This window comes from Pristiophorus japonicus, chromosome 9 (genome assembly GCF_044704955.1).
Source record: "Pristiophorus japonicus isolate sPriJap1 chromosome 9, sPriJap1.hap1, whole genome shotgun sequence".
Taxonomy (NCBI): Eukaryota; Metazoa; Chordata; class Chondrichthyes; family Pristiophoridae; genus Pristiophorus; species Pristiophorus japonicus.
This window is the reverse complement of record NC_091985.1, coordinates 147,146,844-147,173,620: the sequence shown is the minus strand read 5'-3', so window position 1 is coordinate 147,173,620 and position 26,777 is coordinate 147,146,844. Positions and strand designations below refer to the sequence as shown.

The window sequence follows — 26,777 nt, the reverse complement described above, 5'->3', positions numbered from 1 at the left end:
GGGCAAATGCATGGCAAATGCAGTATAATGTGGATAAATGTGAGGTTATCCACTTTGGGGGCAAAAACATGAAGACAGAATATTATCTGAATGGTGGCAGATTAGGAAAAGGGGAGGTGCAACGAGATCTGGGTGTCATGGTTCATCAGTCATTGAAAGTTGGCATGCAGGTACAGCAGGCGGTGAAAAGGCAAATGGTATGTTGGCCTTCTTAGCTAGGGGACTTGAGTATAGGAGCAGGGAGGTCTTACTGCAGTTGTACAGGGCCTTGGTGAGGTCTCACTTGGAATATTGTGTTCAGTTTTGGTCTCCTAATCTGAGGAAGGACGTTCTTGCTATTGAGGGAGTACAGCAAAGGTTCACCAGACTGATTTCCGGAATGGCTGGACTGACATATGAGGAGAGACTGGATCGACTGGGCCTTTATACATTGGAGTTTAGAAGGATGAAAGGAGATCTCATAGAAACATATAAGATTCTGACGGGACGGGACAGATTAGATGCAGGTAGAATGTTCCCGATGTTGGGGAAGTCCAGAACCAGGGGACATAGTCTCAGGGTAAGGGGTAGGCCATTTAGGACTGAGATGAGGAGAAACTTTTTCACTCAGAGAGTTGTTAACCTGTGGAATTCCCTGCCGCAGAAAGTTGTTGATGCCAGTTCATTGGATATATTCAAGAGGGAGTTAGGTATGGCCCTTACGGCTAAAGGGATCAAGGGGTATGGAGAGAAAGCAGGAAAGGGATACTGAGGGAATGATCAGCCATGATCTTATTGAATGGTGGTACAGGCTCGAAGGGCCGAATGGCCTACTCCTGCACCTATTTTCTATGTTTCAGATGCTTTGTGTTCTCCTCACAGATACCTAGCTTTGTATCTCCAGCAAACTTGGATACATTACACTCGGTCCCTTCATCGAGGTCATTGATATAGATTGTAAATAGCTGAGATCCCAGCACTGATCCTTGCAGCACCCCACTAGTTACAGCTTGCCAACCTGAAAAAATACCCATTTATCCCTACTCTCTGTTTTCTGTCCGTTAACCAATCCTCTATCCATTACCTCCAACCGCATGAGCCCTTACCGTGTAATAATCTTTTATGTGGCACCTTATCGAATGCCTTTTGGAAATCCAATTATACTACATCCACTGGTTCCCTTTTATCTACCCTGCCAGTTACATCCTCCAAAAAACTCTAATAAATTTGTCAAACTCGATTTCCCTTTCATAAAACCATGTTGACTCTGTATAATCATGTTATGATTTTCTAAGTGCCCTGATACTACTTCCTTAACAATGGATTCCAGTATTTTCCCAACGACTGATGTCAGGCTAACTAACCTATAGTTCCCTGTTTTCTCTCTCCCTCCTTTCTTGAATAGCGGTGCCTAGGAAATTTTGAAAGATCAAAACCAATGCATCCACTATCTCTGTAGCCACCTCTTTTAGAACCCTAGTATGTAGGTCATCGCGTCCAGAAGATTTGTCGGCTTTTAGCCCCATTAGTTTCTCTAGTACTTTTTCTCTACTTAGATTAAGTTCCTCGCCCTCAGTAGACCCTTAGTTCCCCACCATTTTAGGTAAGCTTTTTGCACCTTCTACTCTGAAGACAGATACAAAATATTTAACGATTCTGCCATTTCCTTATTCCCTCAAATAAATTTTTGTGCCTCATCCGCTAAGGAACCAATGTTTACTTTTGCTACTTTCTTCCTTCTTACATACTTGCAGAAGCTCTTACAATCTGTTTGTATATTTTTTGCTAGTTTTCTCTTAGAGTTTATTTTTTCCATTTTAATAATTTTTTTGGTCATCCTTTGCTGGTTTCTGAAACTCTCCCAATCCTCAGGCTTACTACTATTCTTCGCAACATTATAAGCTTCTTTCAATCTAATGCTATCCTTAACTTCTTTAGTTAGCCACGGATGGATTACTTTTCCTGTGGAGTTTTTGTTTCTCAATGGAATGTATTTTTGTTGCGAATTATGAAATATTTCTTTAAATGCTTATTTACTGCCAGACCTTTTAATCTATTGTTCCAATCTATCTTAGCCAACTCACCCTTCATACCTATGTAATTGGTTTTATTTACGTTTAAGACTCTAGTTTCGGACTTAGGCAAGTCACTCTCAAACATAATGTGAAATTCTATCGTATTATGATCACTCTGCCCCAGAGGATCCTTTACTATGAGCTTGCTAATTAATCGTGTTTCATTACACAATACAAGATCTAAAATAGCCTGTTCCCTGGTTGGAGCCATGAGGTATTGTTCCAGGAAACTGTCCCAAATGCATTCCATGAACTCATCCTCCAGGCTATCTTTGGCAATTTGATTTGTCCAGTCTATATGAAGATTAAAGTCCCCCATGATTATTGCATTACCCTTTTTACAAGCTCCTACTATTTCTTGATTAATATTCTGTCCAACGGTATAGCTACTGTTAGGGGGTCTATCTACTACTCCCACCAGCTCATATGTTATTTGGTGCCTACCTTGATTGGGTTTCTGAAAGTTGCTATGGAAACTCGTCACCTCTCTCTGGTGGGACCGTTGTTTGATGGGCAATGGTGTGTGGCTATGGCTGTAAATTTTGTATGACAGTTCACCTGTTGTTACCTCCTTTCCCTGATTGAGCAATTACAGGTTTACCTCTTAAGGTCTATGCACATCACTAGTATATGTAGAATCATAGAAATTTATCGGCCCATTGTGTCTGTGTGGGATGAAAATGAGCTATCCAGCCTAATTCCACTTTCCAGCTCTTGGTCCATAGCCCTATCGGTTACGGCACTTCCAGTGCATAATCAAGTACATTTTAAATGAGATGAGTGTTTCTGCCTCTACCACCCTTTCAGGCAGTGAGTTCCAGACCCCCCATCACCCTCTGGGTGGAAAAGTTATCCTCAACTCCTCTAAACCCCCTACCAATTACTTTAAATCTATGCCCCCTGGTTATTGACATCTCTGCTAAGGGAAACAGGTTCTTCCTCTCCACTCTAGGCCCCTCATAATTTTATACACCTCTATTAAAACTTCCCTCAGCCTTCTCTGTTCCAAAGAAAATAACCCCAGCCCATCCAATCTTTCCTCATAGCTAAAATTCTGCAGTACTGGCAAAATCCTCGTAAATCTCCTCTGTACCCTCTCTTGTGTAATCACATCTTTCCTGTAATGTAACCAGAACTGCACGCAGTACTCTAGCTGTGGCCTAACTAGTGTTTTATAAAATTTCATATTGTGTACTGTGCACTATGTTCATAGTAATAAGTTTATACAAAAGGTTGGTAATTCTGTATACCAACCCTCTGATTTAGCAGGTCAGTAAAGTATAATCACACTACCTCGATGAGCACAAAACCTTTGGGATAGATTACCTACTCCATTCTGCTGGGTCAATTGGTAAACAGGCCTGATAAGCTTCTAGAAGAGTTAAGGAAACTCCTGCTAATCTTTCCTAATCCTCCTCATTCAACATATATGTCTGTTGTATTAAATGTTGGCTGAAAATGAAATTAATCATTCAGGAATCTGCCACTTTGAGTTTGGGCTACCAACCCTTAAAAGAAGAATTTGTATTTATAAAGCACATTTCACGACCTCAGGCTGTCCCAAAGTGCTTTACAGCCAATGAAATCACTGTTGTCATGCCTGAAACGCAGCAACCAATTTGTGCACAGCAAGCTCCCGAGGTTACTCTTTGTAACAACCACCGACCCAAACTGGAACCAGTCTCTTTACAGATGCTGACCGATCTGATTGTATGTGGATAGCTCTAACAAAGACCCAACACAGGCACGATTGGCCTCCTTCTGTGATCATATAACCTGCTGTGCATTTGCAGCAATTTCTCTCTAGTCATTCATTTCAAATTTCCAGCAATTTTTCAATTCCCTTCACTCCCCTGTGAATGGCCACGGTGGATGTCAATCATGCCATGGCCCCGCCTCCAGCTCCTGTTGCGCGCCGTTGCCCCGAGAAACCGGGCTAACAGTGGAGTTGGGCGGGATTGGCGCCGGGGGCAAGGTGTGCGCCTACAGCCCGGCTTTTCGCGATGTCCGGCTGCAGAGGGGCGGACTCGGGTTCCCCGGTCCCCGAGCTGATCGATGTCAACAGTAACCGTGCGCTGCGCTCGCTGGGACGGACGGGCTCGCCGGCAGCCGGCCGCCGAGTGTCGGAGGTGAGTGAGCCAAGTGTCCCTCATGCAACACGAACCCCTCTCAGGAGCTGCAGGGGGGCAGGCCCGGGGAGGGGGAGAGACTTTATTTCTGTGTCATCAGTCCACTTCTTTAGGGTGACAGTGCAGACCCCTTAAAATACTGTGAGGGTGGTGGTAAACTGGAGTGGCAATTCGATTCTGGGGGACTGGGTACGGTAATGTTGTGGGCATGTTACTGGACGATTAATCCAGAGAACCTGAGTTCAGATCCCACTATGAGTGACCATGAAACTGACGGATTGTCTGAAAAACCCAACTTGTTTACCAATATCCTTTAGTGAGAGAGAAAACTTGCATTTCTATAGCGCCTTTCACAACCTCAGGATGTTCCAATGCGCTTAACAGCCAATTAAATACTTTTTTGAAGTGTCATCTGAAACCTGCTGTCCTTACCAGGTTTGGCTTATATGTGACGCCAGTCCCACACCAATATGGTTGACTGTTAACTGCCCTCTCTGAGGTGGCCGAGCCAAGCCGCCCAGTTGCTTGAGAAGAAGGTCCATCACAACCTTCTCAGAGCAACTTGGAATGGGCAATAAATGTTGGCCTTGCCAGTGACATCCACATCTGAGAATGAAAAAAAACTCAACTGCGCTTGGATCTCTGCAAAGCAAAGAAACCCTTCAATTAAATAGTATATTTAAATAATGGGTAAATGAGCTTAAGGTACAGATCAGCCATAATCTAACTGAATGGCGCAGCAGGCTTAAGAGGTTGAATGGCCTACTATGTTCTGTCTAGCTCTCTCTCACACATACTGTCCATGTTAGGACCACTGACACAGGAAGGAACAGAACTGGAGACAGTTTGGTCATGAGGAAATAGATTCAAGTGCAGGACCCCAACGTTAGTAACCGCAAGATTAGTCCCTGTGCCGTGTGTGAGTCAGTGTAGGAATAAGAAGATAAGTGAGTTAAATGTGCGCTGGAGAGATGGTGCAGGAGGAAAGGGTTGAGATTCTTGGGTTATTGGGAGCAGTTCTAGGTCAGGGGAGGCCTTTCCAGGATGGACAGGGACTGGAGAGATGATGCAGGAGGAGGAAGGGTTCAGATTTTGTGGACAAAAGTAAGCAGGGCTGACATTGTTAATCAAAGCCTCCACTGTAGCTCTAGCTGATAGGGGATGGTGCAAAATGCTGAATCTGTTTCGTTAGGGTTAAGAAACAAGAGGGAACTTTTGGGTGTACATTTGTGAACATGAGCTGGAGGAAGAGATGTATAGATAAATGAAAGAAAAATACAAGCAACAAGGCCATAATGATGATTTTAATTGGACTGGGCTATGGATAATGTAAGTGACAAAGAAGAGAAGGTGTTTGTTCAGGACTGCTTGCTACATCAATATGTTTTAGTCCAACTAGGAAAGAGGCTGTGCTGGATCTAGTTCTAAGAAATGGAATGGGGCAAGTGAGGAATGTGAGGGTAAGGGAACATGTAGGAAGCAGTGACCACAATATAATTAGGTTTGATATCAAAATTGAAAAAGAGAGGAAGTCAAAGATAAAGTTACTTGATAGGAAAACAGACTATTTCAATGAGGTAAAAAGGAATTAGCCCAGATTAACTAGAAAGCAAAGAAGATAGATAAGACGCAATGGAGTAGATCTTGACTTTGTGTGATAGTGTAAAACGAGTGATAGCGAGTCGGTAGCCTGTTTTACATCCCTCCCACCCCAGGGTATTAAAAGAAGTAGGTGAATACATTGTTGATGTGTCAGTCATGATCTTCTAAAACATTCCCAATTCAGGAATTGTTGCTTGGATTGAAAAACTGCCAATGCCATATGATTATTTAAGAAAGATAGGAGAGAGAAACTAGAACATTATAGGCCTATTAGTCTAATGTCAGTTGTGGGGAAGTTACTAGAATTTGTTATTAGGGTCATAATGACTCAGTATTTGGACAAATTTGAGCTGATCAGAGAGAGCTAGCATGGATTGTAACGGTTAAGTTATGTCTAAGGAACCTAGCTGAATTTTTTGAGGATGTAACAAATGTGGTAGATACGGGGGTGTCTATGGGTGTTATTGATATGAACTTTCAGAAGGAATTCAACAAGGTTTCACATAAAAAACTTAACGAAAATGAGAGTGCATGTAATTGGAGGCAACCTATTGGTTTGGATAGGAGACAGAGAGTAGGGATAATGGATATGTACTCCAATTGGCAGGATACGACTAGTGGTGTCCCCCAGGTATCTGTACTGCGGTCTCAGCTTTTCACTATATTTGTAAATGACTTGAATGAAGGAAGAGAGTCATATATCTAAGTTTGCTGATGACACTAAGTTAGATGGTGCAGTAAATAGTGTAGATGGGAGCAAAAAGTTACAAAGGGACATTGATAGATTAAGTGAGTGGGCAAAACTATGGCAGATGGAGTTTAATGTGGAAAAGTGTGAATGCATCAACTTTGTACCAAAGATAGATCAGAGTATTTTTCTAAATGGCGAGGAGCTGGGATTTAAGGGTTCAAGTACAGAAAGCACTAAAGGACAGTGTGCCGGTACAAAAATTAAAAATAAGTGAAGGTGGTGCAGCAATAGTTGGAGTTCCTTGAATTAATAGAAATATTACATTTAAAATGAGTCTTAAAAAGAGGCATATTTCAAATCTAGGGCTAATGATATGAAAAATATTAAGCAGAGTTTGGAAAATATAGAAGGGAAGCAAAATGTGTAGAAAGGCTAAAGGGAGGCGTGTGGTAAGACTGGTAACATAAAGTGAAACAGGAAAGGATTTTATAAACACATCAAAAAAAGGATAGTTAAAGAAAGGGTAACGTGATTTTCCGGCTATACGCGGTAGATGGTTTTAAGGGAAGCGCTGGACATACTTGGGCTTGGTGTTGGTTCGTGCTTAATCTAGTTCAGTGAATTTTCAGCATGCCCCGTCACCTCCAGAACTTGAACTAGTTTATATGGCTTTAATATTAAAGCATATTCAATCCTCAACCTTTTTAATTAAAAAAAATTGTGTGAGGAGCTATTTGAATAGTCTGCTCAGTTTGTAAGGAGGATTTTCATCACTGAAGTGGTGAAAGGAACAATTTTCCTTGCAAAATAAATTTTGAGCTGTATCCCAACAATAATTAGAGGGGATTAACTATACAAGGTGATTGCACCTTAAAAACCTGCAATTACTTACTGAACACTTACCTCTGCTCCTGGGCTAGCATATCATTAAAAGCTTTAATTTTAATTTCACTGTGAATAGGAGAGTTTCAGGTGCTATTGCAGGCGGATCAAGAATGCCCCAGTCCCTTCCTGGTGTAGAGTGTGACCATTCCTCACGCAGTGGTTAGTAGAACTGTTACTCTTGTCCACAAATCAAACTCAGTTAGCTTCCACAATCATAGTTATTGTAATTATAGCATCTCAACTGATTAAACCTAGGATTACGGCTGCATTTTGTGGTCATGATACAGGAGTTGATTATTAAGCTGTGAAAGATGCACCTGACTGCCTTTATAACTATCAGATTAATGTTTCAGCTCCAAGAGCAACTTAACGCAATGAAGCGGCAGTTGACCGAGAAAGAAGAATTAATTACCACCCTAACTGCTGGGAGGTAAGATTCTACTAATGAGAGGTACATCACACGTGTGTGTGTCTGTGTCCGTGAGTGTGTCCCCGTGTGTGTCCGTGTCCATGTGTGTGTGTGTGTCCGTGTGTGTGTGTGTGTGTGTGTGTGTGTGTGTGTCCGTGTCCGTGTGTGTGTGTATCCGTGTGTGTGTCCGTGTCCGTGTGTGTATGTGTGTGTGTCCGTGTGTGTGTGTGTGTGTGTCCGTGTGTGTGTGTGTGTCCGTGTCCGTGTGTGTGTGTGTGTGTGTGTGTGCGCGTGTGTGTGTGTCCGTGCATAGTGTGTGTGTCCGTGTGTGTGTGTGTGTGTCCCCGTGTATGTCCCCATGTGTATCCGTGTGTGTGTGTGTGTGTGTACTAAGACAAGACATAGTTAAAGAAAAAGAAAGACTTTCATAACGTGCCTTTCATCACCTCAGTTTGTCCCAAAGTGCTTTTCAGCCAATTAAGTATTTTTTGAAGTGTAGTCACTGCTGTAATGCAGGCAATGCGGCAGCCAATTTCCGCACAGCAAGGTCCCACAAACAGCAATGTGATTATGACCAGATAAACTGTTTTAGTGAGGGATAAATATTAACCAGGATGCCGGGGAGAATTGCCCTGCCTTTTTTCAAATAGTGCCGTGGGATCTTTTACATCCCTCGAGAGGGCAGAGAGGGTCTCAGTTTAATGTCTCATCCGAAAGACAGCAAGTCCGCCAGTGTAGCACTCTCTCAGTACTGCACTGGAGTGTCGGCCTCTCTGTTGGGCTGAGGTCTCCGGAGTGGAAATTCTGACTCCGAGCCGAGAGTGCTTCCACTGAGCCACCTGTCACAATCAGTTCCTCATTTGACTATTACATTAAAACTTCTCTGCCACATTGGGCAGTAGTATCCTGTTGGTCCTCCATCCCTCAAATTGTAAACATCAAAGTGCTCTGTGTTGACAGGCTATGTGGTTTTACCTGGTTAAATTCCAGCAATTCCTCTGTTCCTACTGGGGGGGTCCCCAATCCCTGCCTTTGCCAATCTAAGCCTAATCACTCCAGAGTTGGGCAAGAGGATTATGGCCCTAAAAGTGACATTGTGCATTCAATATTGGCAAACAGGATCTCTACCTGTGTGGCATTCTTGGTAGCTTGGTTTGGAGATCATTTGCGTTTGTTAGACACTTTGCTGACCAAAAGAAACCCTATACATAAAACTATAGACTATATTATTATTTAAGACTTTTAAAACCCACCTCTTTGACTAGACTTTTGGTCTCCTTCCCAATATCTCCTTCTTTGGCTCAGCGTCTATTTTTGTCTGATTTCACTTCTTGTGAAGTGACTTTGGACATCTTTGTGGGTTGACGGTGTTATATAACCATATGTTGTTGTATTTTGGTATAATTCAGAAATGTCCAAACTGATTTAATATAGAATTGCCAGTCATGGTTTGTTTGATGATTTCATGATTTCAGTCGATCAAAAAAAAAGATCCAGGAATATATTTTGCAGGTACAATTTTAACATTTGTATAATCCCAGGATTGGATTGGAGTGAGGAGATCATATTTCTACATTTATAATGTCACAATAGAACAGTGATCTTGCCTCAAAGGTTATCCCTTTCCAATTTACATAAAATATATACAAAGAGCTTGCATAGATATCGCACCATATCTGAAAGCGCTTCACGCCTAGTTAAAGGTGCTATATAAATGCAAATTGTTATTATTTGAAATGTACACCCTATTGCTATGTGAATAAACAGCAACCAATTGCACAAAGCAAAGTCCCACAAAAGCACATGAAATGAATGAGGGAGAACTCCCTGCTATTATCTGAAACGGTTTTCTGATACCTCAGTGTCTCCAGCAGGCCCAGAGGAGATTGATTGGCAGACAATGACTAGTGGAGTCAGAATGACAGGCAGTGACTAGTGGAGTGCCGCAGGGCTCAGTGCTGGGACCCCAGCTCTTTACAATATATATTAATGATTTAGATGATGGAATTCAGTGTAATGTCTCCAAGTTTGCAGATGACACTAAACTGGGTGGCGGTGTGAGCTGTGAGGAGGACGCTAAGAGGCTGCAGGGTGACTTGGACAGGTTAGGCGAGTGGGCAAATACATGGCAGATGCAGTATAATGTGGATAAATGTGAGGTTGCAAAAACACGAGGGCAGAATATTATCTGAATGGCGGCAGATTAGGAAAAGGGGAGGTGCAGCGAGACCTGGGTGTCGTGGTTCATCAGTCATTGAAAGTTGGCATGCAGGTACAGCAGGCGGTGAAGAAGGCAAATGGTATGTTGGCTTTCATAGCTAGGGGATTTGAGTATAGGAGCAGGGAAGTCTTGCTGCAGTTGTACAGGGCCTTGGTGAGGCCCCACCTGGAATATTGTGTTCAGTTTTGGTCTCCTAATCTGAGGAAGGATGTTCTTGCTGTTGAGGGAGTGCAGCAAAGGTTCACCAGACTGATTCCAGGGATGGCTGGACTGACATATGAGGAGAGACTGGATCAACTGGGCCTTTATACACTGGAGTTTAGAAGGATGAGAGGGGATCTTATAGAAACATATAAGATTCTGACTGGACTGGACAGGCTAGATGCGGGAAGAATGTTCCCGATGTTGGGGAAGTCCAGAACCAGGGGACACAGTCTTAGGATAAGGGGCAGGCTGTTTAGGACTGAGATGAGGAGAATCTTCTTCACTCAGAGAGTTGTTAACCTGTGGAATTCCCTGCCGCAGAGAGTTGTTGATGCCAGTTCATTGGATATATTCAAGAGGGAGTTAGATATGGCCCTTACGGCTAAAGGGATCAGGTATGGGGAGAAAGCAGGAAAGGGGTACTGAAGGAATGATCAGCCATGATCTTATTAAATGGTGGTGCAGGCTCGAAGGGCCGAATGGCCTACTCCTGCTCCTATTTTCTATGTTTCTATTCAGATCATGTCATTGGATCTTTTGCGTCCACCTGAACAGGCAGATTGGACCTCGGTTTAACATAATACCTGAAAGACAGCACTCCCTCAATACTGTACTGAAGTTTGCTTAAGTCTCTGGAGTGGCGTTCGAACCTACAATCCTTTGACTCAGAGTCAATCTGACACTTAATACAAGTGTTAGAAAGAAAGAAAGATTTCGATTTTATATAGCGCTTTTCACAACCATTGGCCGTCTCGAAGCTTTACTGCCAATGAAGTACTTTTGGAATGTAGTCACTGTTGTACTGTGGCAAATGCGGCAGCCAATTTGCACACAGCAAACTCCCACAAACAGCAATGTGATAATGACCAGACAGTCTGTTTTGTTTTGTTATGTTGATTGAGGGATAAATATTGGCCAGAATACCGGGGATAACTCCCCTGCTCCTCTTCGAAATAATGCCATGGGATCTTTTACATCCCCTTAAGCAGATGGGGCCTCAGTTTAATGTCTCATCGGAAAGATGGCACCTTGACAGTGCAGCGGTTCCTCAGCACTGCGCTGTCAACTTAGATTTTTTTGTGCTCAAGTCCCTGGAGTGGGACTTGAGCCCACAACCTTCTGACTCTGAGGCGAGAGTGCTACCATCTGAGCCACAGCTGACACTCTGCTTATGAGCAGAACTCTCGGAATGAGTGATCACAGTATGGTTGAATTTGTAGTACAGATTGAGGGTGAGGAAGTAGTGTCTCAAACGAGCATACTATGCTTAAACAAAGGGGATTACAGTGGGATGAGGGCAGAGTTGGCTAAAGTAGACTGGAAACACAAGACTAAACGGTGGCACAATTGAGGAACAGTTGAGGACTTTTAAGGAGCTCTTTCATAGTGCCCAACAAAAATATATTCCAGTGAAAAAGAAGGGCGGTAAGAGAAGGGATAACCAGTCGTGGATAACCAAGGAAATAAAGGAGAGTATCAAATTAAAAACCAATGCGTATAAGGTGGCCAAGGTTAGTGGGAAAGTAGAAGATTGGGAAATTTTAAACGACAGCAAAGAATGACGAAGAGAGCAATAAAGAAAGGAAAGATAGATTACGAAAGTAAACTTGCGCAAAACATAAAAACAGATAGTAAAAGCTTTTACAGATATATAAAACGGAAAAGAGTGACTAAAGTAAATGTTGGTCCCTTAGAAGATGAGAAGGGGGATTTAATAATGGGAAATGTGGAAATGGCTGAGACCTTAAACAATTATTTTGCTTCAATCTTCACAGTGGAAGACACAAAAACCATGCCAAAAATTGCTGGTCACAGGAATGTGGGAAGGGAGGACCTTGAGACAATCACTATCACTAGGGGGGGGTAGTGCTGGACAGGCTAATGGGACTCAAGGTAGACAAGTCCCCTGGTCCTGATGAAATGCATCCCAGGGTATTAAAAGTGATGGCGGAAGTTATAGCAGATGCATTCGTTATAATCTACCAAAATTCTCTGGACTCTGGGGAGGTACCAGCGGATTGGAAAACAGCTAATGTAATGCCTCTGTTTAAAAAAGGGGGCAGACAAAAGGCAGGTAACTATAGGCCGGTTAGTTTAATATCTGTAGTGGGGAAAATGTTTGAAGCTATCATTAAGGAAGAAATAGTGGGACATCTAGATAGGAATAGTGCAATCAAGCTGACGCAACATGGATTCATGAAGGGGAAATCATGTTTGACTAATTTACTGGAGGGCGACGGCTGTGAAGAGTGATGTCATCAAGATCCGGGTCGGTGATTGGAGCGTGGGCAGATACAGCAGGAGCGGCAAGGTCGGGGTGAAGGAGTGGCGAGAGACTGTAGAGGGACGTGATCGGGGCCCAGGGGAGGCGCGAGTTCGGGGCCAGAGGCCCAGGGGTAGCACGGACCAGCCCACACTGTGATACGTGTGCGCAGCAGAGCTGGTCTCCAGTTGTCTTGGGTAATCCTTGCCACTGGACCAAGACCGAGCTCTGTCAAGCCCATGTGGTGGCTGGTGTGCAACAGCCACCCCACGTTAAAAAAATTCACGCACAGGCATCTTCCACCCTTCAGGACCTAGTTCGGGTCCTTCATTGAAACACCTGTGAACTCATCTTTTTTTGACGTTGAAGCAAGTCATCCTCGTTTCAAGGGACCGCCTATGAATGAAGTGAAACAAGGCCAATTGGTGATGGGGTTAACCCAACAATCGCCACCACCTAGAAGGACAAGGGCAGCAGGTGCATGAGAATACCACCACTTCCAAGTTTCCCTCCATCCTGACTTAGAAATATATCGCTGTTCCTTTCATGGTCACTGATTCAAAATTGTGGAACTCCAATTGTGGGAGCACCTTCACCACACGGCCCACCACCACCTCGTACAAATGAATCAATTGTCTCAAAGTGATATGATATGCGAGAACACAGTTCTGTTATCTACATCATCTTGACACAGCCAATGGCTCTAATATGTGTCTCAGGCATGAATTAACTCCTTATCATTTGTTTTTAACGTAAGAGTACAACATAATTGTTCTGTATGCAATAAAGGTTCAAACTGAGTACTGTTTAACTGAGCAAGGTACAACCTTGGCTCTGTTTTTTGTTTAGGCCCAAAGTGCCTGACTCTCAAAATGGCTGGCCTTTTATACCTGAGCAGCACCATGTGCGTGCTGCTCAGTGGCCTCCAACAATGATGCCATACATGACAATACCCCCCTCTGAGATCTTATCACAGTCTTTCACAGGTTGAGACAGTCCGGTGCTTTGCGCTCCCGGGTTGACCGTCTCAGTTCGATTCCAGCCTTGGGTGAGTGTGCGGGGTCTGTTGTGGCTGATGGCTGGATGACTGACTTATTGGGGGTGGCAGTGACCATGTCAAGAATTGCAAGTCCATTTTTATTGAACAGGTCCATGATGGAAATTCCGGGTTCATTGATGACCCTCGAGTCCTCTGAAGACTGCTGGTCGGGGTTGGTTGATCGTCGATGGTTTCTTCGTCCGACTGTTCTGACTCGTCTGTGTGCCTCAGCTTTGTCTGATCCATGTGTTTCCTGCAAGTTTGCCCATTCTTGAGCTTAATAACGAATACTCTGTTGCCTTCCTTGGCCATGACCGTACCAGCAATCCATTTGGGACCCTGACCATAGTTCAACACATATACAGGATCATTAACAGAAATATCGTGTGACACAGTTGCGCGATCGTGGTACCCTTGTTGACTTTGTCTTCTGTATTCAACATGATTATTTAAATCCGGGTGTACCAGTGATAGCTTGGTCTTAAGATCTCTTTTCATCATGAGTTCAGCAGGCGAGACCCCCGTGAGTGTGTGGGGTCTAGTCCTGTAACTCACTAGTATGAGTGACCCTTGCGTTACTCTCCTCATGCTTTGCTTGATAATTTGTACTGCACATTCAGCTTGCCCGTTGGACGCAGGCTTGAACGATGCTGACCTTACATGTTTTATGCCACTGAGTTTCACAAACTCCTGAAACTCCTGACTGGTGAAGCACGACCCATTGTCGCTCACCACTATGTCAGACAGACCATGTGTCGTGAACATGACATTGAGATTCTGTATGGTTGCCGTGGACGTGCTGGATGACATGATTATGCATTCTTTCCACTTCGAATAAGCGTTCACCACCATTAAAAACATCTTGTCGAGGAAGGGACCTGCAAAATCTACATGGATCCTGGACCAAGGTTTGGATGGCCACGACCACAGACTCAGCGGCGATTCCGCTGGTGCTTTGCTGAGCTGCATGCAGGTGTTGCACTGATGCAAGCATGCTTCCAGCTCAGAATCAATTCCTGGCCACCATACATGGGACCTGGCGATGGCCTTCATCATCACTATACCAGGATGTGTGCTGTTTAACTCACGCACGAACTTCTCTCTCCCTTTCTTGGGCATTACAACGCGATTGCCCCACAATATGCAATCTGCTTGAATAGACAGTTCGTCCTTGCGACGAATGTACGTTTTGGCTTCCTCGCACATTTGCTTAGCTATGTCAGACCAATCCCCTTTGAGGATGCAACCCTTTACCACCGATAAAATCGGGTCCCGGCTGGTCCAGGTCTTAACTTGTTGAGCCGTGACCGAGGTTCCTTCACTCTCAAAAGCATCCATGAATAACATTAGATCCGCTGATTGTGGCGTTTCCACCTCCGGTGTGGGCAAAGTTAACCGGCTCAAAGCATTGGCACAATTCTCTGTGCCAAGTCTGTTGCGAATGACATAATCATAGGCAGATAATGTCAGCGCCCACCTTTGGATGCGGGATGAAGCGTTGGTATTGATACCTTTGCTCTTGGAAAACAATGAAATGAACGGCTTGTGATCAGTCTCTAATTCGAACCTCAGACTGAACAGGTATTGATGCATATGACGATGCGTCACAGGCCAAAACTAAACGTTTACATGGGTCATAATGTACCAGCAGCTTGTTCGAGCAAAGCAGATTGGTGGCTTTCTCAAAAGCTCTGTCTTGCAATGCGTCCCACACCCAGTTGTTGCCTTTTCTCAATAGCATGTGCAGTGGTTCTAGTAAGATGCTCAATTTAGGTAGGAAGTTACCAAAGTAGTTGAGTAGACCCAGGAATGAACTCAGCTCCGTCACCTTCTGCGGCTTGGATGCATTCTTGATGACCTTGGTTTTCACGTCAGTAGGTCGATGCCATCAGCGGCGATTTTCCTCCCGAGGAATTTGACCTCCGGTGCCATGAAGACTCACTTCGAGCGTTTCGGTCTGAGTCCCACTCTATCCAAACGCAGTAAAACCTGTTCCAGGTTGTTCAGATGTTCCTTGGAGTCACGACCGGTGATCATGATGTCATCTTGGAACACGACGGTTCTGGGAATGGACTTCTGTAGACTCTCCATGTTCCTCTGGAATATTGCTGCAGCTGAGCGAATTCCGAAAGAGCATCTGTGGTAAATAAACAGTCCTTTGTGCATGTTAATGCATGTAAGTGTCTTCGATGTTTCGACCAACTCCTGTGTCATATAGGCCGACGTCAAGTCCAGTTTTGTGAACGACTTTCCTCCGGCTAGCGTCCTAATCAGCCTTCGGTAATGGGTACTGATCTTGTTTCAAAACCCTGTTGATCATAGCCTTGTAGTCTCCACAGATTCTGACTGTGCCATCACTTTTCAGCTCGGGAACAATGGGGCTGGCCCATTCAATAAATTCGACCGGTGATATGATCCCTTTACGCTGGAGTCTGTCAATTTCGACCTTCTCCCTCATCATATATGGCACTGCCCGAGCTTTATGATGGACAGGTCTTGCATCTGAGTCCACATGGATCTGCACCGTGGCTCCCGTGAAGTTGCCGATACCCGGTTCGAACAGCAAGGAGGAACTTGCACATGTATCTTCCTCCGATGACAACGCCATTATGTTGTTCCAGTCGCATCTGATTTTCTCCAACCAGCTCTTGCCGAGCAGTGTTGGGCCATTGCCTGGAACAATCCACAGCGGTAACTTGTGAACCGCACCGCTATATGACACATTAATTTGTGCACTGCCAATCACCTTTATCAGTTCTTTGGTGTATGTGCGCAGCTTGGCGTTAACAGGGCTCAGCCTGGGCCTCAGTCTTAGTATCCCACAGCTTATTAAATGCCTTCTTGTTCATGATCGATTGACACTCCCCCGTGTCCAGTTCCATCGATTCTGGTATCCCGTTAAATTTCACATTATTCAAAATTGGTTTACTCTTGGTTATGAAGGAGTACAGTCCATACACTTCTTCCTCTGGCATCTCGGATTGCTTATCCGGATCCACGTTAGTCTGACTCTCATCCTCCACGTGGTGTGTCGCAGCACGCTTGGTCATCTGCGGACACTTGCGCTGGAGGTGCCCCATTCTCAGACAGCCTTTGCAACTATATTGCTTAAATCGGCACTGCTGCTGCCGATGATTTCCCCCACAACGCCAACACAGAGAAGTCGGATACATTCCCGCTGCCGGACTTTGGGCAGCCACAGGTTTTGCGAACGCAGCCAGATAGGCCCTGCCATGTGCCGCTCTGCTGAACGCCGAATCAATCGCATTTACAGTACTTGCCGAGGTTTGGTTCTTCACCGATATTTGCTATAGACTCCTGTCCGTCATACATTGAGCGATCTGGATGGCCCTTTTTAAATCCAACTCCTGCACCACCAGAAATTTGCGCAGGATCACCTCGTGTTTGATACCGATAACAAAGAAGTCCCGCAGCATGTCTGCCAACACCGTCCCGAACTTGCACGGTCCCGCTAGACGTCTCAGGTCGGCAGCGAATTCCGCCGCGCTCTGGTTCTCCGATCAAACGCGTGTATAAAACCTGTAACTCGAGATGATGATGCCGTCGTCTGGCTTGAGGTGCTCCCGTACCAATGTACAACTTCTCGTACGTTTTCTCTGTTGGATCACTAGGCATGAGTAGATTCTTTATCAGACTGTAGATCTTTGAACCGCACACAGTGAGGAACACGGCCCGGCGCCGACCTGCATCATCGACCCCCTTCAGTTTGTTGGCCACGAAGTACTGGTTCAAACGGCTCACAAAGTCTGCCCAGTCGTCTCCCTCCACAAATTGCTCTAAAAATCCAATCGTGCTCATTTTGCAAACAAAGGTTGTTGTATTCTCGTCGCCAAATGTTATGTATGCAAAAAAGGTTCAAACTGAGTACTGTTTACCTAAGCAAGGTACAACCTTGGCTCTGCTTTATTTAGGCCCAAAGTGCCTGGCTCTCAAAATGGCTGGCCTTTTATACCTGAGCAGCACCATGTGTGTGCTCCAATAATGACGCCATCTGGTGGCTACAAACAGAGTACATTCATGACAATAGTATAAATTAACTGGGAACCCCTCTTTTGTGTTTCAGGGGTTTTGACCATTTTTGTCATGGAAAAAGGGTGGTGGTGCAGGGGTGGGGGGCGGGGGGGTGGTTGGTTTCACAGGACAGTCATGTGGTTGAGCCTCTGGGATAAAGAGGGGATTGGTATGCTAATAAGCTTCCTAAAAGCTAATGGATCGATCATTGCAACTGCTATCCTTAATGATCTGAGAGAATAGTTGGTTCACCATGTTTCAGATACTTCTGGTAGACATTCACACTTGAGAAATTGTGATAACTGAATTCATGCATACAGCAAGAGTTTATTGACCGGGCCTACACCCTGGAAGGGGAGGGGAGCTTTATTGGCCAACCCCGGGGCAGGGAAGGAGATGGAGGTCAAACCGTTAACTTCCTTTACACACAAGTTACAAGAAGAAAACAGAAACACATATTCTTAGTCATTTGTGAAGCCTGCTGCGCGAAGCCAAACCAATGCTGGAAAGGTTATGGTTGGTCAGAAAGAGAAAAAAATGTGAGGATTTAGCCTAATGTGTTTTGTTTTCTGTGTCACGGGGAGGATTACAGAGCCTGGAATTTAAAAAAATTCATTCTCGGGATGTGGGCAGGGTGGCGTTTATTGCTCACCCTTAGTTGCTCTTGAGAAAGTGGTGGTGGGCCTTCTACTTGTTCAAGAAATAACCAACTTCGTGATTTTACAATGATCTCATGTCATTCATCAGTTCTGCCTTTGAAAAGGTTGGAGAAGCAGGCATGAAGATACATCTGGGCAATTCTGCCATCCAGTGCTTGCAGCAAAAGGGCCTCATTGTTACACCCTTGAGTCAGGCTAGTGTGCATCCAGATATTGGGTAGTGAAATGAAACTCCTGATCATGAGGAATACGGCTCTGCCTACAGGAGAGACCAACTGTAAAGTAGGCTAGAACGAAAATTTGTAACACCTTCCAAGGCCAAATAGATAAAACTTTCAAAATAGGCCAGTACCTTTGACATCATGACCCCATGTGTCGTGCAGCTAGTTCCCCTCATTGGGTTGCCAATGTGCCACAGCAGGCCCTGTGTGGTATGCTCCATTTTTTGTTAGATAGTATCTTCAGGACTTCTTAACTTCTCTAACTGATATACTTCTACTCATTCATTTTTAAAGTTTTTATTCAAAAAATGACTGCAGCAATTACGATGTTTCTTTTAATCCGTGATTTTGACATCAGTCCAAAATTCAGGCTCTGTACCAGTTATTTAATTTGTATTCACGCATGTTTTTTTCCTTATCTCCCTGCAGGAGTCGGAGCAGATTGGAAGCTCACAAGGTGTGTGTCACAATTGGTGATATTATCAGGTGATGTTTTAACATGTTAACCTGTTCGTGTGACAATACTGTGTTCACTATTTTAGCAGACATATTAGCCCCTTCAAAAGTAATAAGTTAACATCACATCATATCACAGGGGAATGTCATATTGACACCTCAAACGTTTGTCCGCCAATACCGGCAACAGCAATTCTTAGAGTTACATCTATAACGTGTTTTTGAAAAGCCCTACTTACACTCTTTTTACATGCTTGTGTTTCTTATAGTTGATTTACATAGAATTACATAGAATTTACCGCACAGACCATTCGGCCCAACTGGTCTATGCCGATGTTTATGCTCCACACGAGCCTCCTCCCACCCTATTTCATCTCACCCTATCAGCATAACCTGCTGTTCCTTTCTCCCTCATGTACTTGTCTAGCTCCCCCTTAAATGCACCTACGCTATTCACAACGTAGACCACTTCCCATGCCCCGGGAGCCTCTTGTCAACATTGATGTGGAGATTCAACATCGCCTCCAGTGTGCCAGTGCAGCCTTCGGCCGCCTGAGGAAAAGAGAGTTCGAAGACCAGGCCCTCAAACCTAACACCAAGCTCATGGTCTACAGGGCTGTAGTAATACCCGTCCTCCTGTATGGATCAGAGGCATGGACGACTTACAGAAGACACATCAAGTCGCTGGAGATAGATCACCAACGATGTCTCCACAAGATCCTGCAAATCCCCTGGGAGAACAGACGCACCAACATCAGTGTCCTCGCCCAGGCTAACATCCCCAGCATTGAAGCGCCAACCACACTCGATCAGCTTCGCTGGGCAGGTCAAATAGTTCGCATGCCAGACACAAGGCTCCCAAAGCAACTGCTCTATGCGAGCTCCTTCATGGCAAACGAGCTAAAGGTGGGCAGCGGAAATGTTACAAGGACACCCTCAAAGCCTCCCTGGTGAAGTGCGACATCATTACTGACACCTGGGAGACCCTGGCCAAAGACTGCCCTAGGTGGAGAAAGTGCATCCGGGAGGGCGTTGAGCTCTTTGAATCTCAACGCTGCGAACGTGAAGAGGTCAGGTGCTTGCAGCGGAAAGAGCATATGGTAAATCAGTGCCACCCCCTCCCCCCTTCCCCCGACAAATATCTGTCCCACCTGTGACAGGGTCTGTGGCTCTCGTGTTGGACTCTTCAGCCACCAAAGAACTCACTTTAGGAGTGGAAGCAAGACTTCCTCTATTTCGAGGGATTGCCTATGATGATATTCACCTCAACCACTCCCCTGTGGTAGCAAGCTCCACATTCTCACCATTCTCTGGGTGTAGAAGTTTTGCTTGAATTCCTTATTTGGATTTATTAGAGACTATCTTGTATTTATGACCTCTAATTTTTTACCATGCTCAGTTCCTTTAAATTTGCTGCGTGGCCGTGCATGCGCAGTATCTTTTCCAGCAGCAAAGCTGGTGAGCGGCCTGCGCGGAACTTCCCGGTCACCGAGTGGCCGTGCCCACTTTGGGAGGAACATTGTTTATGATCCCCAGTTTTGGATTGCCCCACAAGCAGAAACATCCTAATTACATTTAACTTAGTAAACCGCTTCATAATTTTAAAGACCTCTATTAGGTCACCCCTCAGTCCTCTCTTTTTGAAAGAAAAGAGTTCCAACTTGTTCAGTCTTTCCTGATAGTTATAACCTCTCAGTTCTCTTTTCATACTTGTAAATCTTTTTTGCATCTTCTCTAGTGCCTCTGTATACTTTTTGAAATATGGAGACCAGAACTCTGCACAGTACCCATAAGATTTTCAAATCTTAGCAAATATCAATGAAGCAACTTTATTGATCTGAATAAACTCTCATCATCTATTGCTGCCTTAGAGTAATTTACGATGATTTACGTTCATGTAGAAGAGGATGCTTCAGAGCACATTGCAGAAAGGTGGATTTAGGAAGAACGTAACTTCAAGATTGACTAAAGGCAGCGGTTTCAAAAATCCTTGGGGGTTTTGCCAATCTCCTGTCATATCTCTGGTGGGCGGAACCCATCAGGAAACGGCAGGGACCCAGTTGTGCCAGGGCTTCACTGTTTTGGTATTTTCTGACATGCCCAGTAAGAGTGCCATACAAGGCAAATGTTAGGAGGGCAGAGCCAGGGGCGAGAGGTCCTCATGCTGGGAGATCCTGCACTGCCTGGGTCAGTCTTGACCCAGCGCGGTACTGGAGGCCAGTACACTGAGCAAGAGCAGGTGTACGGGGCTTTGCAGGCCAGGGCCAGGCCAGGACAGGACCCCTGATGAGTGGCTGAGGAGACATAGCTTGAGTTTGTGGAGGGGGCAAGCCTACCCCAGGTTCGTGTGTCTGCATTGGGCAGTGAGCGCTGGAGATGGGCATGATGACTCATGCAAATTAGGGCCTCTCCCACTGACCCCGGAAATACCAGTGGGATCAGGGCCAGAAGGCACGATCCTGGCCTAATGGTCAGAATTGCTCCCAAGGATTGCGGATTGCAGATTCCGGCAACTCATTGAGAAATAGCACTTTTAAAGGTAAGAAGTATTCCAAGAATACTTAAAGACAAAGCATGGGCTCGCAACACAACACATTAATCGAATCTTTCTCTCTCTCTCTCTCACACTCTCTCACTCTTCTCTCTCTTCTCTCTCCTCTCTCCTCTCTTTTCTCTTCTCTTCTCTCTCTCTCTCTCTTGTGTGTGTGTGTGAACCGGGGACTGAGAATGGGACCGGACAGCCTTCGGGTGGGGTTGGAGGTAAGTTGCTGCTATGTGTTTTTCAATTCTTTCAGTGTGTTCGGGCATCTGCTGCACCGCTTTTCTTACCTGCACCGATTTCCTTAACTCTAGGGAAGGTTGTTCAGGACAGGCCACATACGCTGACCTAAGCAGAACTGGAGTAACTCTCAGTTGGCCAAACTTGCCTAAATGGCCAGAATTGGCGCAAGTGGCAGGTTACGCCCCCTTTGGCTGAAAAAAAAACTGACCTAAAAAAAATCGGAACTAACTGAGTTACACTGGTGCAAATTGATTGGTGAAACTGGGGATTTTTAAATTAGTCCATAAAAAGCAGCCTGCTCCAAAAAAAACAGTGCAAATACTGGGGAAAATTGAGCCCCATGTCTCCCTTGTACAGTTATTAAAATACTTAAAATGTTCAAGGAATAGGGCGATTGGGAACTACCCAACATTAGCTCTGGGCTGCAGAATTTATCGGTGTGGCATCCCCATCCTATTATTAATCTTCCATTGCTACTGCGGCAATGGATAGTTAGCCACTGCCCCTCCTGTACTTGGCACTCCTGACCTACTGGTATTTCCTATCGGTCTCTTTATACCCAGCCATTGCATTCAATGATGTGATGTACTCAGCAATTGTGAGATATATGCGGTGCTGTTTTTGTTAATACTGTTCTTCCTGTTGTATAGTGGATCTGATGCCTTTTAATATCCAGTCATTTCACTGATTAAACTGATTGTGGCCTGGAGAAAGTAACTTTTGATTACCTGGAGTAGATCTGAGTGCCCCCTGCTCCCCGGAAACAGACCCTCTCCCTCTACGTTCCAAGTATCACCAACGATGCCTCTGCAAGATCCTGCAAATCCTTGGACAGACACACACCAACGTCAGTGTTGTCGATCAGGCCAACATCCCCAGCACTGAAGCACTGACCACATTCGACCAGCTCTGTTGGGCGGGCCACATTGTCCGCATTGTCGGATCTCCTACACGACAAGCGATCCCCAGGTGGGCAGAGGAAACGTTTCAAGGACACCCTCAAAGCCTCCTTGCTAAAGTGCAACATCCCCACCGACACTTGGGAGTCCCTGGCCATAGTCTGCCCTAAGTGGAGGAAGAGCATCCAGGAGGGAGCTGAGCATCTCGAGTCTCATCGTCGAGAGCATGCAGAAAACAAGCGCAGGCAGCAGAAAGAGCGTGCGGTAAACCAGACTCCCCATCCACCCTTTCCTCCAACGACTGCCTGTCCCACCTGCGACAGAGACTGTAATTCCCGTATTGGACTGTACAGTCACTTTTGGAGTGGAAGCAAGTCTTCCTCGATTTCGAGGGACTGCCTATGATGATGACTTTCCCCAGAGGCAGTTATAGGAAGAGAGGCAAAAAAAGTTTCATTTTTCCTTTTCCCGTGAGCAACTCCACTCAAGATCAGCCAGTGACTACGGGATACATTTTCAGAAAGTCCTGATATGCAAAGCATTGTGCGGCAGCGCTGAAGCTGAAAGTTGCCCAGCATAAATTGGACGAATACTTTGAATAAAAGTGTCTCTAGATTTTCCTTCCCTTCCAACAATCCCTGCAATTTAATTGGCAGCCCTAAAATAGTGCCTTCCCTCTCACTGGTTTTCTTTAAATGTGCTCCTTTCAAACTCTTGTTCAGATTAGCTTGTTTGGCTGTTTTGTATCTCTAGCCTAGATCTTATTTTCCTGATGTAAATCATCATATAACACACTTGAAAGAATATATTGTTCTTCCACCTCCGTAACTTCGCCCATCTCTGCACCTGCTTTGCTCATCTGCTGCTGAAACCATCATCCATGTCTTTGTTACCTCCAGACGCGACTATTCCAGTGCTCTCCAGACTGGCCTCCCACCTTGCACCCTCTATAAACTTGAGCGCATCCAAAACTCTGCTGACCCTATCCTAACTCGCACCAATTCCCATTCACCCACCGCCGCTGTGCTCGCTGACCTACATTGGTTCCCGGTCAAGCAACGTCACAATTTAAACATTCTCATCCTTGTTTTCAAATCTATCCATGGCCTTGCCCCTCTCTATCTTTGTAACCTCTTCCAGCCCTTCAACTCTCCAAGATCATTGTGCCCCTACAATTCTGGCCTCTTGTGCATCCCCAATTTTCATCACTCTATCATTGGCGACCATGCCTTCAGCTTCCTAGGCCATAACCTCTGGAATACCCCCATTAACCTCTCTACCTCTCTCTCCTCCTTGAAGACGCTCCTTAAAACCTATCTCTTTGACCAAGCTTTTGGTCACCTGTCCTAATATCTCCTTATGTGGCTCGATGGCAAATTCCTGTTATCCTTAGGACGTTTCACTACGTTAAAGGCATGATATAAACACAAATTGTTGTTGTTCAAATCAAAGGAGTGCAGCAGCCTCCTGCTGTTGCTTGAATTCAGCACAACCTATACTCATCGTTGAGATGTATTTATGTGTTTAGATGTTGCTTCATGGGTAGTCTGGGGTCTGAAGTGAGTCCCATTCTGAGCCTAGGAACAGAGCCCAGCAGGGGCAGGTGAGGCATGGTCCCATTCTGGGCCTAGGAACAGAGGCTGGTTGGGCATGGTCCTATTCTGGGCCTAGGAACAGAGCCCAGCAGGAGGCGGGTGAGGCATGGTCCCATTCTAGGCCTAGGATCAGAGCCCAGCAGCGGGCAAGTGAGGCATGGTCCCATTCTGGGCCTAGGATTAGAGGCTGGTGAGGCTTAGTCCCATTCTGGGCCTAGCAGCATGGCCCAGCAGGTGGTTGGGAAACAGAGCACAATGGGGTTATAAATGATGATCATCAGAATTTTAGAATTAAATCCACTGGTATAAGTGGTTTTGCCCCTGGTGGTTTCGAATCACTCCTCTTACAACAGACACCGGAATTATAGTCGTGAACAGTAATATATAGTCATAGACAGATCTTTTCGGTCTCAACCTTCTCAATGCTTTTATTCAAGTTAAACCACACATCTGCACCCAGTAAAAACACACCCTGGTAGTGTAATACAAACAAACACAGTACAACACACAGTCTGACCCGTCTAAACAGGCCCCTAATGCGAAGTACCTACGTCTAAAACACCCCTGCTCGGATTCAAAATTGCACCACTGAAATCTGTCCAACAGAATGTGCGTACGCATATGATACTTGTAAAAACCTCCCCACTAAAACCCCTAAGGCTTGGTTGGAACACACGATAACTTTCACAATATGCGGTGGTCTTAAAGATGTGTGGGCTGGGACAAATGCTCACCAATTACCCCTCTGGCTTACTCGCTGCTTCTCCCGATGAGGCGTATTTTCTGGGTCTTCAAGTCCAGTCTCAAGGTCAGCTTCCCAGTTGAAGTAGCAAGGCTCTCTGGTGTTTCTTCTCTCCGTCCCAGGTGGAGTGCTCAGTTCTTTTTTTTAATTTCAAAATATACTTTATTCATAAAAAAAATCTGTACAGTACATTCAAAGGCATTTCAATACATTTAGCTGCGGTCAGCAATCCCATACACTATTATTTGGGTGCTGACGGCAGTTCCGTTCGTTACATTTCCTTGTTTTCCAGTTCAAGTGCAATTCGGTCTAATACGGGATACATTGTAGTACATTCAAACAAATTAAATTTCATGTGTCACTATACAGTACACGGAATGGGTGACGGTACATTTCCATTTTTCTTTTCAACATGCATTTCGCAACAGACCTTGCATTGTACATGGCACTACATAGGTGTTTACAGATCATGGTGCTCCATGTACACAAAAAGTAAATTACAAATACAGCCCGAGGGGGGTTTTGTACTGATTCCTGCCCCCGGGTTTTCCGTGGCAGAAGGGCTTTAAACTGTGGCCCTTCTCCACCGTGCCTTTGTGGCGACTGCACCAATTTTAAGTGCGTCCCTCAGCACGTAATCCTGGATCTTGGATTGCCCAGTTCTTGTGCATTGCAAGCAGACGTGGAAAAGGGGAGAGAGAGAGATGGCAGCCAAAACTGCCTCTCTTATACTTGCAAAAATGCTTCTTCTCGCGCCAAAAATCCAACTGTCCTTCCCCTGAGGCTGTGCAACTGAAAAGCAAAATCAAGTCTCTGGCTTGCTACTTTGTCAAATGGGCTGTACCTCGATGTGTGGCTCTGACGAGGCTGTGGTCGAATAGTTTCCCTTTGTCTTTCTATGGCCTGAAACCCCGGCCACTTTACTTAATGTCTTACTGATTGCAAACAAAAGGCCTGTCCATCAACCATTCTTGCCATTGATTCCTTGTCCATCTGATATGTATTCCTGTGGGGTATGTTTGGACCTGCCCAACGTCAGTGCTGTCTGCTCTCTGCAGTACCAGAAAATGTGTCCAAGCAATGTCCAAAACTTTAAGTTTTTGCTGTCGATGTTTTCGCCGAATCTTACACTGGATCTCAAAAGAAGTAGGAATTTAACTGTTTAATAGCCCCGGGCATTCGTCTGCCTGTGTGTACTGTAGTAAGGAAAGCTCACGCAATGTGTTTTTATTGATCCTTTAGGGAACCTTTGAACCATTGGTGGAAATGACGGTCTCACGTGAACAGCTGAATCACCATCGGGTGGCATCTGAAACAGCTCGCCGTGAACTAGCCGCACTGCAGGTCAAATATAAGAGCAGCCAGGCTGAGGTAATCTGAAATACTGATGCAGGGAGAGGCCTGCTTTCAGATCGTCGAAAGTGAGAGATTTTTTGTTGAATGTTCAAACGGGTATAAAGTTTAATGATTAAATCACAGCTCTTGACCTATTTAGTTTTTTTTTAAGCTTTGTTTCATAAGCTACACATACACACATATGTTGCCAGACTTTTCGTTTTTCTGCTGTCAGTACTGGTGCAATGTAAATTGGGCGGAAATGGAGAATAAATGAAGATTAATTGCCTGAAGACAGTTTCATCAGAATTTAATTTTATTCAGAAATTTTTGAGTGTACTTCGAAGATAAGTTAGGAATTGGATTCGTCCAACTCATCCTTCAACACAAACCTACAATTTCCCCATCACATCTTGCTGCCTTTTGAATGATTTGCGAGTTTTTGGCTCCGTTCTCGTACCCAGAGCCCATTGCAGGAATTGATCAACCTCTCTCTCTGGAGGAGTGCTTCCTGACATCAGCCCTGAACTATCCTTCTCCCAGTCTATACCTGTGTCCC

The 26,777-nt window shown here is 45.0% G+C and overlaps 1 protein-coding gene across 1 annotated transcript in view; it reads left to right on the top strand.

Moving 5' to 3' along the window:
- Window positions 1–4,015: 4,015 nt before the first annotated feature.
- ccdc170 (coiled-coil domain containing 170) overlaps window positions 4,016–26,777 on the top strand; it is a 101,300-nt gene continuing 78,538 nt past the window's right edge. The window contains exons 1-4 of the mRNA XM_070888811.1: window positions 4,016–4,183; window positions 7,715–7,791; window positions 18,839–18,866; window positions 26,126–26,254. Of these exons, the coding sequence (XP_070744912.1) occupies window positions 4,058–4,183; window positions 7,715–7,791; window positions 18,839–18,866; window positions 26,126–26,254 (360 nt within the window). The 5' untranslated portion in view covers window positions 4,016–4,057. The remainder of the gene's footprint in view (window positions 4,184–7,714; window positions 7,792–18,838; window positions 18,867–26,125; window positions 26,255–26,777) is intronic.